Source organism: Halichoerus grypus, chromosome 2 (assembly GCF_964656455.1).
Source record: "Halichoerus grypus chromosome 2, mHalGry1.hap1.1, whole genome shotgun sequence".
In the NCBI taxonomy this organism is placed as follows: Eukaryota; Metazoa; Chordata; class Mammalia; order Carnivora; family Phocidae; genus Halichoerus; species Halichoerus grypus.
Genome location: NC_135713.1, coordinates 80,986,606 through 81,003,035, shown reverse-complemented (window position 1 = coordinate 81,003,035; position 16,430 = coordinate 80,986,606). Strand labels below are relative to the sequence as shown.

General features: G+C 38.1%; 1 protein-coding gene across 8 annotated transcripts in view; it reads right to left on the bottom strand.

Annotated features, from left to right (window-relative positions):
* Positions 1-16,430, bottom strand: part of ARB2A (ARB2 cotranscriptional regulator A) — a 405,509-nt gene that overhangs the window by 130,755 nt on the left and 258,324 nt on the right. For 7 of the 8 annotated variants that reach the window (XM_036094063.2, XM_036094058.2, XM_036094066.2 and 4 more), the window contains 2 exons: positions 15,811-15,927; positions 8,110-8,194 (listed from right to left, as the gene is read on the bottom strand). In XM_036094063.2, the coding sequence (XP_035949956.1) occupies positions 8,110-8,194; positions 15,811-15,927 (202 nt within the window). The remainder of the gene's footprint in view (positions 1-8,109; positions 8,195-15,810; positions 15,928-16,430) is intronic. The other variant, XM_078067067.1, reaches the window with a different exon arrangement.

The following is a 16,430-nucleotide window of genomic DNA, read 5'->3' as shown; positions in this document are numbered from 1 at the left end:
TTTCCTCAAGATATATTTTCGGCAATAAATCGAAGTAAATACTTAGCAAATATTTAGTAGTTCAGTCAGTGTAAATAGTTAATCTGCACTGGTTAAGCTAAGTAAAATTAGGGTTATGTTAGCAGGTTGTCTACAATTCAAATTCACCTAGAAATTACTAATTTTCCACTTTCTGTTCTGGTGGGGAAGTGGGGCTTGAGAGGTACATGTTATCAACAGCCCCCTTCTACATCCAAACCAAGATGAGGTCATCTAAATATTGTAAGTTTTCAAGTTTAATTCTTCACCCCTAAGACACGTATGTTCTCTGTTTTCCTTTTTCTTTTTCTTCTTCTTCTTTTTAACACTTCTGCTGTTATCTTTCCAATTTTGAGGTGCCCAGATTTACATCAAGTTTTCTAGCTAAAGTGAAATATTAGAGAAAAGCCTGTCTCAAGCTGTGACAAGGACAAGGAAAAGTGAGATGGATACAAGTTCTGGCAGGAAATAAGTTGACAGGCACCACACCTCTAGACTACACAGATTTAGTGAATCTAGGTTCAGATAGTTCCTTCATGGTAGAAGGCAAAATAAAGCTATGAGGAGGCAGAGCGTTCCATCCTGTGTGCCTGGTGCAAAGTGGTCACAGGTGTGTCAACATATTGATCCCTTTACCCTTCAGGTCAGCCAGGGGTAGCTCTGTCCCTTCACCTCTGGACATAAACAACCTTGTCTGTGAACCCCAGGGCACCATATATATGTTATATTTTTCTATATAGGTAGCTCAAGGAAGAGTGGAATACCTTAATAACTTGCTTGTCATCTATGCTTTATGGTTACCATAAATCCTGCAGGACTCGTAAAATGGATCTGACCATAAGGCAAGGTTTTCAAGGCCCCAGAACAAGAGACTGCTGGGAGGGAATAAGGGTGCAGCTCTCAGAGCTCAGCAGGTAGCCTGGAGTTGAGGAAAGATCTCTAAAGTCAGATGGGCAAGTATTGTCTTTATTAGTGGGAGGTGGCAGGAGATCAGGACTAGAAAGAATGTCCCAGAAATGTAATCTCAGCGAGGCCCTCCGTGGCCACTCCTCTAAAAATGCAAATCCTCCCCTCCACATATTTCAGGTCTTCTCTTCCTGCTTTCTATTTCTCCTACCAGTTCCCACAATCGTAAACTTTCCTTATTTACCTTGTTCATTATTTGTCTCCCCTCCTAGAACGTAAGCTCCATAAAGGACCTTTATCTGTTGTAATTCATTGCTATGTCCCTGGCACCTGGCACAACGTCTAGTCCACGGTAAATTCTTGTTGAATGAATACATGCAGACTGGACACACACACCCAGAGAGGCATGTAAGGAGCACATTTGGAGGGGGTTGAAAGGATACGAGCCTTAGCAGTAGTACTTACCCAAAACTAGCCTCAGATAGAAAAATCTGGCAAAGAGCAGCCTGTTAGTCACGTGCCAGCCAAAGCAAGCTGTGTCCAGACTTTTAAGAAGTCAGAAGACAGCAGTGCTCTGTAACCTTCTCTGTTTTCAAACATTTATGTTTCGCTTTCCTTTCACCCTGGGGGAATGCCTCCTCATGCACAGCCAAAAATTATATTAGCTATTTTTGAGGAGGAGCACGCCACACAAGATCATTTCTAATTTCATCCTTACTGCTACCCCATGCCTCTTTTAGCTTTATTGCATCTATACTTCTATGTCCCACTTTGCATTTTTCTTCCTACTATTAGTTTTCCTTTTGCTTTCTTCACTGTATTTTCTCTCTGTGTCTCTGGTTTCCGTGTAATATTTTGTGACCCTTATCAGTGTCACAGAGAACAGAGGAAAGTATGAAAAACGAAGTTATTTGTTGCTTAAAAATAGAAACAGGGAAATGGAAGGGGCAGTGTGTCTGCAAATGCTTTTTCATTCCCATACAATTAAAATAATAGTTCTAAAATAAATGATAGCCCTAAATTCTGAAATGATTAGTGAGAATATACAGTACCACATTAGGCTTTTACAATGCTTTCTTTCTGATGAACTCAAAATGGCCTTCAGATAGTACAAAAACTGTTCTCATAACATTTCTACAAGGTAACTGAGGCAGATATTTGCTGTTGCCATTTTATAACCAACATACAAACAACACGGAATGTGGGCTATACAATAAACATAGGTCCTACTAACCTATTACCTAATTCTTTGAATAACAGTGTTTTTAACGGGTTGATTTTACTGGTAGGAAACACCATCAACAGAATGAAGCGGGGCAAATAGTCACCTGACAGGGATTCAAGGTCCCTCAAATACCCACCATTCACTATATGTTAAGATAATTAAAAAGTCAGATTTTAAGTATAGGGTACAACTGCCAACTCCTAAGTGTGGAGTTGTCAAATATTACATCTGCTTTTAAAAGAAAAATAAAAATGACACGACTGCCCTGATAATAATTATCAATGATATTTTAAATATAATTTAAAAATTTTATTGTACCTGTTTTTAAAATATATATATTCATAGATAAATAACATTGATAAAATTAAGCTATTATGAGCAACAGATCTATTTTTTTAATAAAGGGGAACATATTTAGTAATGAAAGAAAAATACACTATTAAATGAGTATATTTTTATAGGCAATTTCACTGCTACGACCATGAGACTTTAGTCAAACAATAAAAGCAGATCATAGCTTAAGAAAAACGTTATAAATTAGAAAGCTGGAAAAAAAGGCCTCACTAAATTGAACATAGAGTCTGGATATCCATCACTAACTTGTGCTCAGAGAATTATAGATGTTTCAAAGTTATTTCACACCATGCTTTGGTTATTTCCATTTGAACTTCCTGCCATCACCTCAATTAAATAGGTCATAGAACAGTTTCCTCCTCTCTCGCCCTTAACTGGTTTCCCCCTCCAGGCCCCCTAATATTTCTGGTAATGTTTTAATAATCCCAGTTACTTTTCACTCCAGCTTGTTTTTTCCCTTTGCATTAGCCTCCATGTCGCCTTAGCCTCCATGTCCAATCTACTGGCCGTCAGGGAGTGCAAATTCTTCCTGAGTCCCATTTCTCTTCACTCCCCTTTCCTCTCCATTCCCACTGCCACCAGTCCAGTTCACACCATCCACCCCATATACTTGCTTCATCATCACAGCCTGCTGAGTCTGCTGCCTCCAGCTCCTTGCTCCTCTCTTTTATCCATTTATTAAATTAATTTTCAAAATCCCATTTTGATGCCATACCCCTTATTCAACATTTTTAAAGAACTCTTTGTGAGAGATAACTGATTTTGATTGAAAAACTGTTGAGTTTTTATATGGAAAATGCTGGCGGTGCTGCCCCAAACTCTTTTCTCATTTGATGCAACCTAATGACGCCAGGTTCAAAGGGAGGAACCTACCACTAGTAAAGGTCCAGGTAACAGTTCTTTTTTTCTTTAAATTTTTTTGGAAAAAAAGATAGTCATGAGAAGCTACTATTCACTGCTACGTCCCCAACTTCCAGGGTAGTACCTGGGACATAATATAAGTGATCAATACATATATGAGAAACAAATGGATATATGCTGGGGAGTGTATGTGAAATCCCCTTCCTATTTAAGCCAAATTTGTTGGAATAAAAACCCACAGGGAATAGAAGGTTGCAGGGAGTAGCAAATTCTGTCCTAAGAAAAACTGGTCAGTGAAGAGCTGCAGAGTGAGAAGACTTAGTGATCAATTGATATAGTGATCAAATGTGATAAAGAAGAAACTTAATATCTTGTCTCTGATACAATGTACAGCAAAGTCTAATGAGGCAGTCAGAGAACTAGGCTAGGAATGAATCGTCTTCGATGAACTTTTTAGTGCCTTTTTAGAAAGTTGCTCTTAAATCCTCAGGTATCAGGGCAAAGGTGAGCCTTACAAGACTTTAGCCTCAAAAAAGTTAAGGTCGTTTCTACTTAGGCTTCAGCAACTACAAGAGTTCACATTTAAACCTGCTGTATTACTTATTTACTGCCATGGAATAAATAACCCCCAAGCCGGGCAGCTTAAAACAATACACACTTAGCACTCGCACATCCTCTGGGTTAGGAATCTGAGTGTGGCTTAACTAAGTGACTGGCTTAGGGTCTCACCATCATCAAGGTGTTGGCTGGGGTTGCAGTTTCTCAAGGCTGATCTGGGAGAAGATCCTCTTCCAAGGTCACGCACGGGGCTGTGGACAGGCCTCAGGTACTCACTGACTCTTGATCAGAGACACCAGTTCCTTGCCACGTGGGCCTTTGCACAGAGCACCTCACCCAGCACAGAGCTAACTTCCATCAGAGAGAGCAAGTGAGAGGATGAGAAAGAGCCTGAGGTCTGCCAACATTCACTGGTCTTACCATATTCCCCATTATCCTTAAGCAGCGGGCTTCATAAAGTGGTGAAGTAACTTTCTGAAGACTCAGTTATGGTGTCTGCTTAGGTGACAACACCCTGTGGGGCTGAGATAATGTACTCCAGGGTGTTGTATGTACCCTAAATCAGCATTTAATACATGTGATATTTCTCCCAGGTCTGGGAATGGAGGGTTGGAAATGGGACTGGCTTCTCTTCTTACTACTCTCAGTGACCTACTAACAAAACTGTTGCCTCCCATTCCTATGATTTTAGGCTCTGTTGATCTAAAGGTCTTAGTTCCATAGGGAGGAAGGCTTCTATTAAGTGACACAACAATGATTCCATTGAGCTCAAAACTGAGACTGTCATCTTGCCACTTTGGGCTCCTTATACCACTGAATTAACTAGGAATGGAATAGTGTTACTATATTGGCTGGTGTGATTGATCCTGATAACTAAGGGATAATTGAGTTGCTACTACACAATGGGGATAAAGAGGAGTGTGTCTGCAATGCAGGAAATCATCGAGGACACCTGTTAGTACTTCCTGTGATTAATGTCAATAGAAAACTACAACCTACTCTAACTCAGGAAGGATAGCTAATGGCCCAACTGCTTTAGGAATGAAAGTATGGGTCAGCCTACCAGGCAAGAACTATGACCAGTTGAGGTGCTTGTTAAGAACAAAGGGAATATAGAATGAAGGTAGTTACAAATACCAGCTACAACTACATGGCCAGTTACAAAAATGAGCAATGTAATAGCTATGGGTATTTCTTCCTTATTTTGATTTGAATATATATATTAAATTATTTTTGTTTTCCTCTCCTCTCTTATTTCTTTATCATCTCATGTAATATGTATCAACAAGTAATTAGCTTTATCTCTCAGTATTCAAATTACAGGATACAAAAGGTGAGAGGAATGGACATAAGCCAAGAACAATAAAGGGGCTTTGTATCCGTTTTTTCTTTTTACAGATTTTCTTTATTTATTCATGAGAGACAGAGAGAGAGAGGCAGGCAGAGGCAGAGGGAGAAGCAGGCTCCCCACAGAGCAGGGAGCCCGATGTGGGGCTCGATCCCAGGACCCCGGGATGACCCCAGCTGAAGGCATCTGCTTAACCGACTGAGCCACCCAGGCGCCTGCTTTGTATCCTTTTCTGAGGAAAGGGTTAGTGTGTTTTCATTTGTACATGGGATAATTGTATCACATGAGGTAGAAGCCTGACTTCATTAATGTCTTTATTTGTAGACTAAGTTTGGTTTAAGGCGATGTATGTAACTGCCAAGTTGAGAAGGGGTGAACTGTGTAGGCTCTGTAATGTGTCAGTTGGCCTAGGTTGAACTATATTTCCCAGAATTCTTTTTCAAGCCATGTTTCTGATTAGGATGATACATAAAGGAAATTTCTGTGGGACATGTGGAGGGCTAAAGTAAAGCAGTAGCTATTTCTAGCTCATGCACGCTGTTTATCTGCTAGCTCACCTTGTGGCATGAGGCAGTGGCCAGGAATGCACCTGTCCCACCATCCCCTGAATTCCCCCTCAGCATCTCTGACTCCTGGGCCAGGTATGTGTGTGGTTAACTCCATGACAAAGGACACTGGCTTCTACAGGACATCCACACCACCAAGGACAGAAGCAAAAAGAACTGACATGAGTTTAAGTCCATCCTCACGGGCTCCAGTCCATGTTCACGGGGTGTAATTCATTCATCCATCTCCCCCTAACAAACGTCTGCTCGGTAGTTCCAAGCTCCAGCATTCTTACAAAGCCTGCTTCACTAGCTCTGGTCAAATCCCAGGTCAAATCCTTTTAACAAATCCTTTACTATATATAGTCAATCCTCTTACTTAGAGATTCCATATTTGTGAATTCGCCTACTTACTGAAATTTATTTGTAACCCCCAAAATCAATACTCAGGGTGCTTTTTGTGGTCATTTACAGATACGCACATGTGCAGAGTGGTGAAAAACTGGAGTTGCCTAACATGCATTCCTAACTAAGGTCAAATAAGGCCATGCTTTACCTTCTTGTTTCTGTTCTCACACTGTAAACAAGTGTCCTTTTCGCAGACTATTTAGTGCCATGTTTTTCACATTTGTGTTTTGTTTTGTTTTGTTTTGTTTTTTGCGATATCACTGTTTGAAATGGCCCCCAAGTGTAGTGCTGAAGCGTCGTCTAGTGTACATAAGCACTAAGCACTAGTGTTCCTAAGAAGACTGTGATGTGTCTTACGGAGAAAATAAATGTGTTAGACAAGCTTCATTCAGGCATGAATTATAGTGCCGTTGGCTGTGAGTTCAATGTTAGTGAATCAACAATGTATATTAAATAAGGTGTCTTTAAATAGAGACGTTCAGTTCATAAAGCAAGATTATATATTGGTTGATTGATGAAAACATTGTGACCAGACGCCTGTAGGAACCTAACCCTGTATATCCCCAGGAGTAATGATTCAATACTCACTAACTCAGCATTCTCAGTGACTTTATAGAACATAACCACTGCTAATAAGGATAATTATATAATATACATATATTATATATGTATATGTAATGCATTATATATACCATAATATATAACACACATAATATACACAGAAACATACACACATATACATGTGTGTATATATATTTATTTATATATTTAAGTATATTTATATATATTTATATAGTAGCATATATGTTTCCTAACCAACAGACCTGAAAAGTTTAGCTAAAATGATAGTGAAGCTGAGTTGAAGTTTAGGTATTAGTGATAAAGAAATATAGTTATAATAATTGCTCTTACCTAGTATTTGAACTGTTCTCCAAATTATTTCCTTCAAATACGTAGACATGACTGCAACTCCAAATGCTTAGTGATCAACTATCTCCTATGATTTTTCTATGGAGTAGTTCACGTTCAAAACTTCCGCTCATTCTCTGACAGCTCTGGGCAAAGCAAGCCCATTTCTGTTCTGCAGCCATAAGCAGATACCGCTACTCATTTTGTGCTTACCATCCGAACTGGTTGGGAATTGTGAAAGCCAAAACCAGAAAGCAAGCAAAAATGGCACTCTTCTTCTCTAGAGATCAGAGACTGAAGTACAGTCTATAGGATGGAAAGCCCTTCCATCCTTCAACTGGCTTCCTAAGCCCACCTGCTTCCTGAGGTACTTCCCCTCCACCTCTTTCAAGAGCAGGGCCATCTTGCCTTTGTTTCCCGTGAACATTTTCAGATCCATTCCAGCCCTTATTCCTTACATTGTTCTGTTTCTTTTGCCTAAATGTCATCCTGCACATCTTTCTGTAATCCACATTCTACCGAACGCATAAGGTCCAGCCAAAATCTTCTGTGTGAAAAATTTTTCTAAAGACTCTAGGCCACTCCCTCTCTGAACTCACAGCCTTGACCGCCTGTTGTATCCTTGAGTTGATATTCAATGTGAGACAAATTTTCTGAGATCCTGCTTAGCTACCCAGTCCTTGTCTTAATCAACTTTTTATTTATGTACCTCTTGTCTCCCGAAGATTTAGCAGCAACTATCTATATTACTCTCAAATTGCTTCACCTATTCATCTTCACTGAAATGTGTTAGTTAACTATTTTCAGTCACTCAACAAATTTCTGGTAGTGGATCAGACCCATGCCGTATGTTACCAATAATTCATTCAAAGATTCAAGGCAGAACAACATGCTTAATTCACAAAATAGAATTCCACATTTCATTACCGTATTTTTTCACCCTAAAAAAACCCATACATCTCTCATCAAACACATACCTGCTGAGACTCGGGGACAATCGGGCAGCATGGACTCCACTGACGTGTCTAATGGTTCTGAGCTAGAGACCCAATTACAACAATTCTGCAATGCAATAGAGACAATTTTCTGTTGAACTATTTTTAAACCAAGACAAACTTTTTAGGCAGCAGAGATTAATTTATCCTATATAATCACCCACTAGAAGTATATCCAATTTATTTTTCTTGCACTGTAAAAAATTTTCTTATATAAACAGTTAGTATTATTCATGACCACTGTGGCTGTGGAAAAAAGTTTATCTTCGACAATTCAGCAAATTATCTGTGCTGATATTAAGAAGCCATGTAACCTTCCGTGAACCATGATGTAATATGTTTATAAGAAAAGGCTAAGACTATAATTTAGGGAAACTGAAAAGGACATCCATTTTTAACCTTAAGATGGAAATAAATGCTAATTTGATCATGTGAAAGAATAGTTTTATTTTTAAAATATAGTTTTTTTCTCTGTCATACTAGAAGAAATATATTTTTCAGTTAACTCCTTAAATATACTTCCTTTTAGTTTTTACTTCAACCTGGTTCAGTGAAGGCTGCGTCAAGTGGTTCAAAAGGAACAGAACCCAGCGCATTGCAGCTGCGTGTGTGAGGACACAAAGCCTTCAACACGAAAATCAATCTTGAGGATAATGATGACTTACCACTCAGACAAATGAAATAAAAATAATGTATATTCTTTCCATACATTTTAATTCTATATTTAAAGGTTGGCTTAAAAAATGTGATTAACCTCATACGGCTTTTTAAAAATTTCTAACACACACACACACACACACACACACACACACACACACTGAATTTCTAGACAGATTTTATTTTAAAAGAAATCATCCTATCAATCATGTTGGAAAAATCGCTGATCGCTATTCTGGTAAACAAGCATGTATTGTGTATTTTTAGATGCTTGCTGCCCTGGTTGTGCACCATGGAATCCGTCCTCACTGTGGAAAGATCCTTGACTGGTAGATCAAGTGTCTTATTGTATTTCCTTAATTCATTCTGTCTGGAAGAAGATGTCAGCTGTGTTGCAGTGAGGAGAGAATTTCAAAGGCCCCAGTCCCCACCAATAAAGGCTGAGGAATGGCTTTTGAATAGATTTGTCAAGGCAACCCTACTGTTCTGGGACCAGGGAGAGCAGGAATAACATAAAGGAAGGGTTGCTGTATGAGATTAGAAAGTGAAGTTCACAAAGCATGGCAGATTTTTGTAAGAAACAGTAGATCAATGAAACTATTGAACTGTGTGGAAAAAAAAAAACCCATGAAAACAAACACAACATCTAGTAGTGTTCTTAAATGCTTTCTTTCTTTTTACATTTAAAATGGATAAAATATTAGTATTTTTATGTATTACAAAAGCTTGATGGTTTAAAGTGAATATGTATTCTATAACTTGCACTCCTAATCTTAATTAGCAGCTGAATGCAAAATTATACACTGTGAGAGTGCAGAAATGATAAAAGAAATAGGGTTTTAGAAAGCTATTTCATACATTTGAAATAAGTAAAATTAATATTACTATTGATAGAATACCACATCAGAGTTCTAGATAATGCAGAAGATTAGCACACAATTAGCCAGCTTTTATATACAATGTGACACTTGCTTGTAAGAAATAAGTATTCTCCAAAGCAGTGTCAAGATATGTAAATGGATGATTTGTTTTATCATTCATCACAGCCCCTAATAAATTCAAAAATCATGACTTCTATAGGTACTAAAAATAGGCTCCCAATGATACAGGGAGATAGCTTCAATGAAGAATGACTTTCTCTTTTTCTCTCTTTCTCTTAAACAATTCAGTCTTTTCAAAGACAGCAATTAGCACTACCGACAGACAGGCAGCGATTAGGTATATATTTTAATTATTATTCATCCTAGTAGTACCTCCAAATCTGATGAAAGTCGGCTATTACCCAGGTGATATGTCAGTCTTAATACTGCTCACCTACACTTCACATATGTAAAACTACGTCTTATAGGATATTTCTAGTATTAATAAAAATGATGGTACATTACAATATGTTGGCGATTAATCATTTTCTAACTCGTTATTACTGACTTTAAAAAGCTGAATAAAATGAATTTTATCCAGGTCACCTTTAACTCAAACATTTAAAGCAAAAGATAGGTTAACATTTATGATTCTGAAATTTTCACTTTTTATCTAGGCAGATGTTTAGGCTTTGATTTCTCATAAAAATAGGATCGAAATAAACATCCTATAAAGTGAATATGTCCAAAAGTTCTCTGGAATGACAGAGTACCTGTGCAGGACTGTAAAGGCTTGATATTCATAAGTCTGATGAGTGTCATGTACATGTGTGTACATGTATATGTAACATTTTTATCCCACTGGGAAAAATATGTAGAGAAAAGGGCAGAACAAGATAAAAATGTTTGCCATGTGACAGAGTATAACAAAATAACATAAATGTGCTGAGAAATACATGTAAAGAAAGAAATATGAGAAAGACTCACAGCCCTTACACACGAATTCAATCTGTCTGAAATTCCATCATATCAAACCCAACTTCCTATTCTGAGATGCATTTCTATAGTTTAAAGACCAAATCTCTTTTACTGTTTTTCTAATGTTTATTCTATCCCTCTTCTCAGTGGCTCAATTTGTCCCCACCCCAGTTCTTCAGTTGAGATGAACACTAGCGTAGTGTCCAGCATGGCAACAGAGGCAGCGGACTAGGAAAGCCCGACTTAAATTCAGAAGACGCTGGAGTGTGTTCCCAGCCCGTGGAGATCTTATTCTTGGGTGCCCTGAGCAGACAGCAAGGCCTGCTGTACTACAGATATCAAGAGAGCATGTTTGAGCCTCAGATGGAGCCCTGCCTCATCCCAACCAGCAAGCAGAAAGAAAGACGTCCTTGGCCAGAGCCAGGAATTTGGGGAAAAAATGTGCAATATTGAGAGTGTTTCTTAGAGTTAAGTGTTCTCAATTTAAAGGTCTTTTAACTCTGAAATTAGGAATTTACAGGTTTTTGTTTTTTTGTGTGTGTGTGGTTATAAATTGTCTTCTTTGTGAAATCCAAAATGTTGGGAACTATTAACATAGACTAGAAGTGCCTGTAGGCCATAGTGCTGAGTGGCCCTCTTTGACCCTTGAACCAAGGGCTGACAATACTTCAGTGTAGATATGAAATGAATTAAAAAGATTAGAACTTAGTATGCTATGTTTAAAGAGAAAAAATACATAGTAGGTATCCTATACAAGGTATTTTGAGATATATTTGCTGTCCTGGTTGAATTTAGGTTCTTACTCATTTGAATTTCATTTGTCTGAGATCCACCAATGCCTTAGAGGTAGAGCTTCAAAATGGAACGCATTGTGTCCTCAGACAAGGACAACTAGGATTCACTGGGTTGTGTTTCCGGGACTGCCATTCCCAGCTGATGATGCTGGCTAACGGTTCATGACAGTTATGTAGAACCATACATCTGGCTTGGCTGGAGACTTTCAGAGCCCAGGGATATATATGTCAGGAAATAACATTTACCCACTCTGCTTTAAAAAAAACAAAAACAAAAACAAAAAAAACCTATGTATTTAAGGTGTACAACATGATGATTTGATACACATATGCATTGTGAAATGATTACTGCTGTTGATTAATTATTTTCTCGCATAGTTACCGTTTGTGTGTGTGTGTGTGTGTGTGTGTGTGTGTGTGCGCGTGTGCGTGTTGTGATAGAACCTGAAATCTATTCTTTTGGCCAATTTCTAGTATTCAGTACGGTGCTGACTATAGTCATCATGCCATACATCTAGACTTATGCATCCTTCATAAATGCAACTTTGTACCCTTTCACCAACATCTGCCTATCTACCCCACCGGTAGCCACTGTTCTATTCTCTATGTATTCAAACTTTTTAGGTTCCATGTGTTAAGTGTGATCATGTAGTAGTTTTCCTTCTGCGTCCAGTTTTTTATTTCACCTAGCATAATGTCCTGCATGTCCACCCTTACCCACTTTCTAGTCCTGGAGCTGGAGGAAGACGCATCTTTTAGGGTCTGCCTTAGGCTACTTTTTAACCTCTCCTCAAGAGTCATGGTTAAGTTTGTATCCTTGGTCTTTTGCTTGGAAGTAGTTTTCACTCAGCGTAATTGCCAAAAGTAGCCCTCTCTGACCTTCTTTCTTTTCTTTTCTTTTTTTTTAAGATTTTATTTATTTGACAGAGAGAGACACAGCGAGAGAGCGAACACAAGCAGGGGAGGGTGGGAGAGGGAGAAGCAGGCTTCCCGCCTAGCAGGAAGCCCAATGCGGGGCTCGGTCCCAGGACCCTGGGAACATGACCCGAGCCAAAGGCAGACGCCCAACGACTGAACCACCCAGGCGCCCCTGACCTTCATTCTTTAAAAAAAAAAAATTGTTATTTTAAAATTATGTAAGTAATGTAAGAATATAGTACTTAACCTTCTTTCTGTATGCTAATTGCTGAAATTTAAAAAAAGTAAATCAGCTTTTTATAGTAGATGAATAGTTAATGTTGATACCTTTATCACATTAACTTAAATATGCTTACAAAACAAAAAGCAGTTTTACTAATTTGCGGTATAATAAGAATGACTGGGCAATTTGTACCTTGTCCTACTCCCAAATTTAAAGTGGTGTTTGGTCAAATAATGGAGCTCATCATTAAGAGGCCCAGGCTACTATTTTTATGGACAACATTACAGTTTAGCTAAGTTGTTTTTCTTGACATAGTTGCAAAATATCTCAGAAATATGAGCTGATTCCAACTAAAGCCGGAGTAGGTGGTGGTAGGAAGTGGGATGGACACAAAAGTTACCCTTTCACACCATTCTCCCAACACTCATGCTCAAGACAACAGTCCTTTCTATTTACTAAACCCAGGACTGTTTGTTCTTCATTATTTCAAGGGGTCTTGCAGAGTGGACAGAGACTAAAAATGGAGAAAGAAAAGGGGATGGAGTTTTATCCTAAGTGCTGGGAAACAAACACTAGATTCTTATCTTGCCAAACCATAAAATTCTCTACGAGGGGGTCACACATTTAGGTGAGGTCCTACAAGGATATCTGGCATAGGCTCCCATAGTCTCCCTTTCTGTTCTTGGTTTAGAGAGGCTCTCTGGGCAGGGATAATTTCAAAGCTCCATCAACAATGACCTAATAATTTTTATCTCTGGGATATTATAGTGTTTTCTTTAACAATGCATTTTATTTTTTTATGCAGTTCCATTTGCTTTTCAAGGGATTTTCTTCTTGGTTGTCACCTTTGATTCTCATAATAGTTCACGAAGTAGATGGAATAGGAATTATGATCTCTAACTCACAATTATGAAACAGGTCCAGAATGATGGAGTGGCTTTCCCAAGACAATAAGCCTTAGTGTAGAGTACCTGGTATGTGTTAGATCTCAGTTATTCATTTACATAGTGAGTGACTAACCCAGAATCATTAACAAAACCCAGTTCTTCCAACTCCTTGCTCTGAATTACTACCTTTTGGTAAGATATTTTGAATATGCAAATCATCCATAAAACAAAAGAATACAATCCATATATTTTATGTTACTTGGGGGCAAGAAGGTAACAACAATGAGATCTACAATTTATCGAACTTCTTTAAAATGCCCACGTCCATGCTGTTTCTTTACATATGTTATTTCCCAACCATATTTGCAAGGTACGTATTAGAGTTCATAGATGAAAAAACTGAATCTCAAAGAGATTAAACAATGTACCCAAGATTACACAGTTAGGTAAGTGATTGAGTTGGGGGTCTCAATTTTGGTATGTCATAATAAAAAACTCTTCATGCTGTTTCATGCCTCAGGCATAACTGAAGGAATAAAAGAACTATTCAAGAAGTAGGTCGTTTATAAAATTATATAATATTAAAAAGATTTATAAAAGCTATGCTTGCAAAGAAATTAATGAGAGCTTTGATTAAGATGAATTCAATATTGCCTATTTCAGTCAGACGAAAAAAATGCAGATTAATATATTACAATTTTTGAAGGCGGCATCTAATCCAGTCTTAGTTACAAAGGGTTAAAGAAGCAAATCTACTACAGAGAACAAACTGATGGTTACCAAAGGGAGGTGGGTGGGGGAATGGGGAAAACAGGTGATAGGGATTAAGGATTGCACTTGTCATGATGAGCATTGGGTGATGTATGGAAGTGTTGAATCACTCTATTGTACACCTGAAACTAATATAATCTGTACATTAATTAACTGGAATTTGAATAAAAACTTTTAAAAAGAAGTAAATTTAAATAAATTTTGTTATATTTGTCACCTGGAATGAGACACGAAGAATTACCAATTCAAAGATGATGAACAGGGATATTTCTAGTTTGGGACAAATACTAAATTCCATATTGGTTACATGTGGGGGAAAAGGTGCATTTACATAATGCTGGGTGCTGTATACGTATTCTCGTGACGTATTACGTGTTTCTCTTGAAAAAAAAAATAGGCCCATGGAAAAGACAATTAAGGATGTAGAAAAACTGTGAAAGAAGAAATATGAAAAGCGATGTGGTCAGAAAACACCTTAGGACAGATTAAAAGCCTACCTTTATATATTTATAACATTATGAGGAATGGAGTAAATATATTTTAGACTTTTGCATGATGCAAGTACTTTTTCTAATGGATAATAACAACAACAGTGAAAACAGACTGGTAATATTATGATTATTCCATTATGGGATTATGCAGCTTAGTCCTTCTATTTATTCGAAACTCTTTCCAAACATTAACTCTCTGGTCCTTTCAGGGCACCGTAAGGGCTGGTTAGAAGTTACCCACCACACGTATGGTGAGAGGCAGCTGGATAAATATCTGGGTATTCTATCAAGAAAAAGTGGGAGAAAAATCAGGAAGGTCAACTAGTTCTCATTTATAGAAATATATGGTTTGACCAAACCATTGATACAGCATGGTATGGATGATGTCAATTGCTTATAATATTAGAAAGGGAAATATAAATAAAAAATAAGTTTCAGCTGTACATCTATAACCAAAGTAAAAGAAATAATGGGTTGAAAGTTTAAAAAAAAATGGGAGCATGTTCAATGAGTCATGATAGTTTTCAGGCTCACTAGCCCCTAGGAATGGTGAAAAGAAACTTTCTTAGCCTGAGGCTGGGCGGTAACCAGCCCTTGGGTTTCTCAAGCCCCAGGTTCGGTCCGGCAAAACACTATTTCAGCTTTTTACTTCTCCCCCTACTGGCAGTAGTGAGCCAATCCATTTAAAAGTGGCGCGCACTGACCAGCTTTCAAGAAAAGGATAGACCCAATGGTACTTTAAGCTTCTTTCTTGTCACTGAGCAGCACCAATGCTAAATAGCGGGTGGAAAAATTAAAAAGCAGGGAATAATAATCTCCTAACAGATCATGACCTTCTTCAGCCAAAGCTCCTACTGTATACTGCATGCATACATAACATTCTACAGAATGCCCAAAAAAGGGAGAAGGGCTTTCAAAAACGTATTTGTTCTTCGGAAGGGTTGTCTATTATTATTTCAACCATGTCTACTTTTTTTTCCTCTCTCTAAATGTTCTGCCTCTAGAAAGGAAGTTTGGGGGCGGGAGGTGATACAAGTTGGTGGGGGCTCAAGATATAAAGGCTCACACTCATTCATCTCAGCGTTGAAAAAAATCTAGTCTCACCTCTCTCATCCATTCTCGAATCGTTTTGCCTGCTTCTTGATGCCACACATTGTGAACAGAGTCTGTCAACGCCACAGCAGTTACCTTACTTTTTACATCTGCTTCTCGTTGAATCATCTGTTTTAAAAAAGGAAAATAAAATATTGGCTATAATTTTTTTCCCTACTGGGTGCAGCCTGCTTAGTCATAGATAATAATATACTAAAACCAAAAAAGCAACATGCATCTCTTGTTCCAAGTTACTCTTTTCTACACCGAACGCATGCACTGTTCCTGTCCAGAGATGTGAAAAGACCTAATATTTTCTTTTAAAAAGATAATACCACTTAAGTCTCAGAACTACGCAGCTCTATTATTTTCCATGTGGTTTGACAATTCAAGGATTAAAGGGATCACAGGGGAAAAAAGGAGGAATCCCTGAGGGTTTCTTTTACAACTTTTTTCCACCCTTTCCTATTTCAGTGCTTCAGGGAAGTTAGTACCCGGGGCTCACTGTTAGCTACTTAGGACTAACTTCTACTTCTTTTCAGTAGTTGGCATGTCAGTAATGAAAGATATCTTGCTTTGACTTCTCCGATTTAACTAGCCTGCTCTTCAACACGGCCTTGTAATTCCTTGGT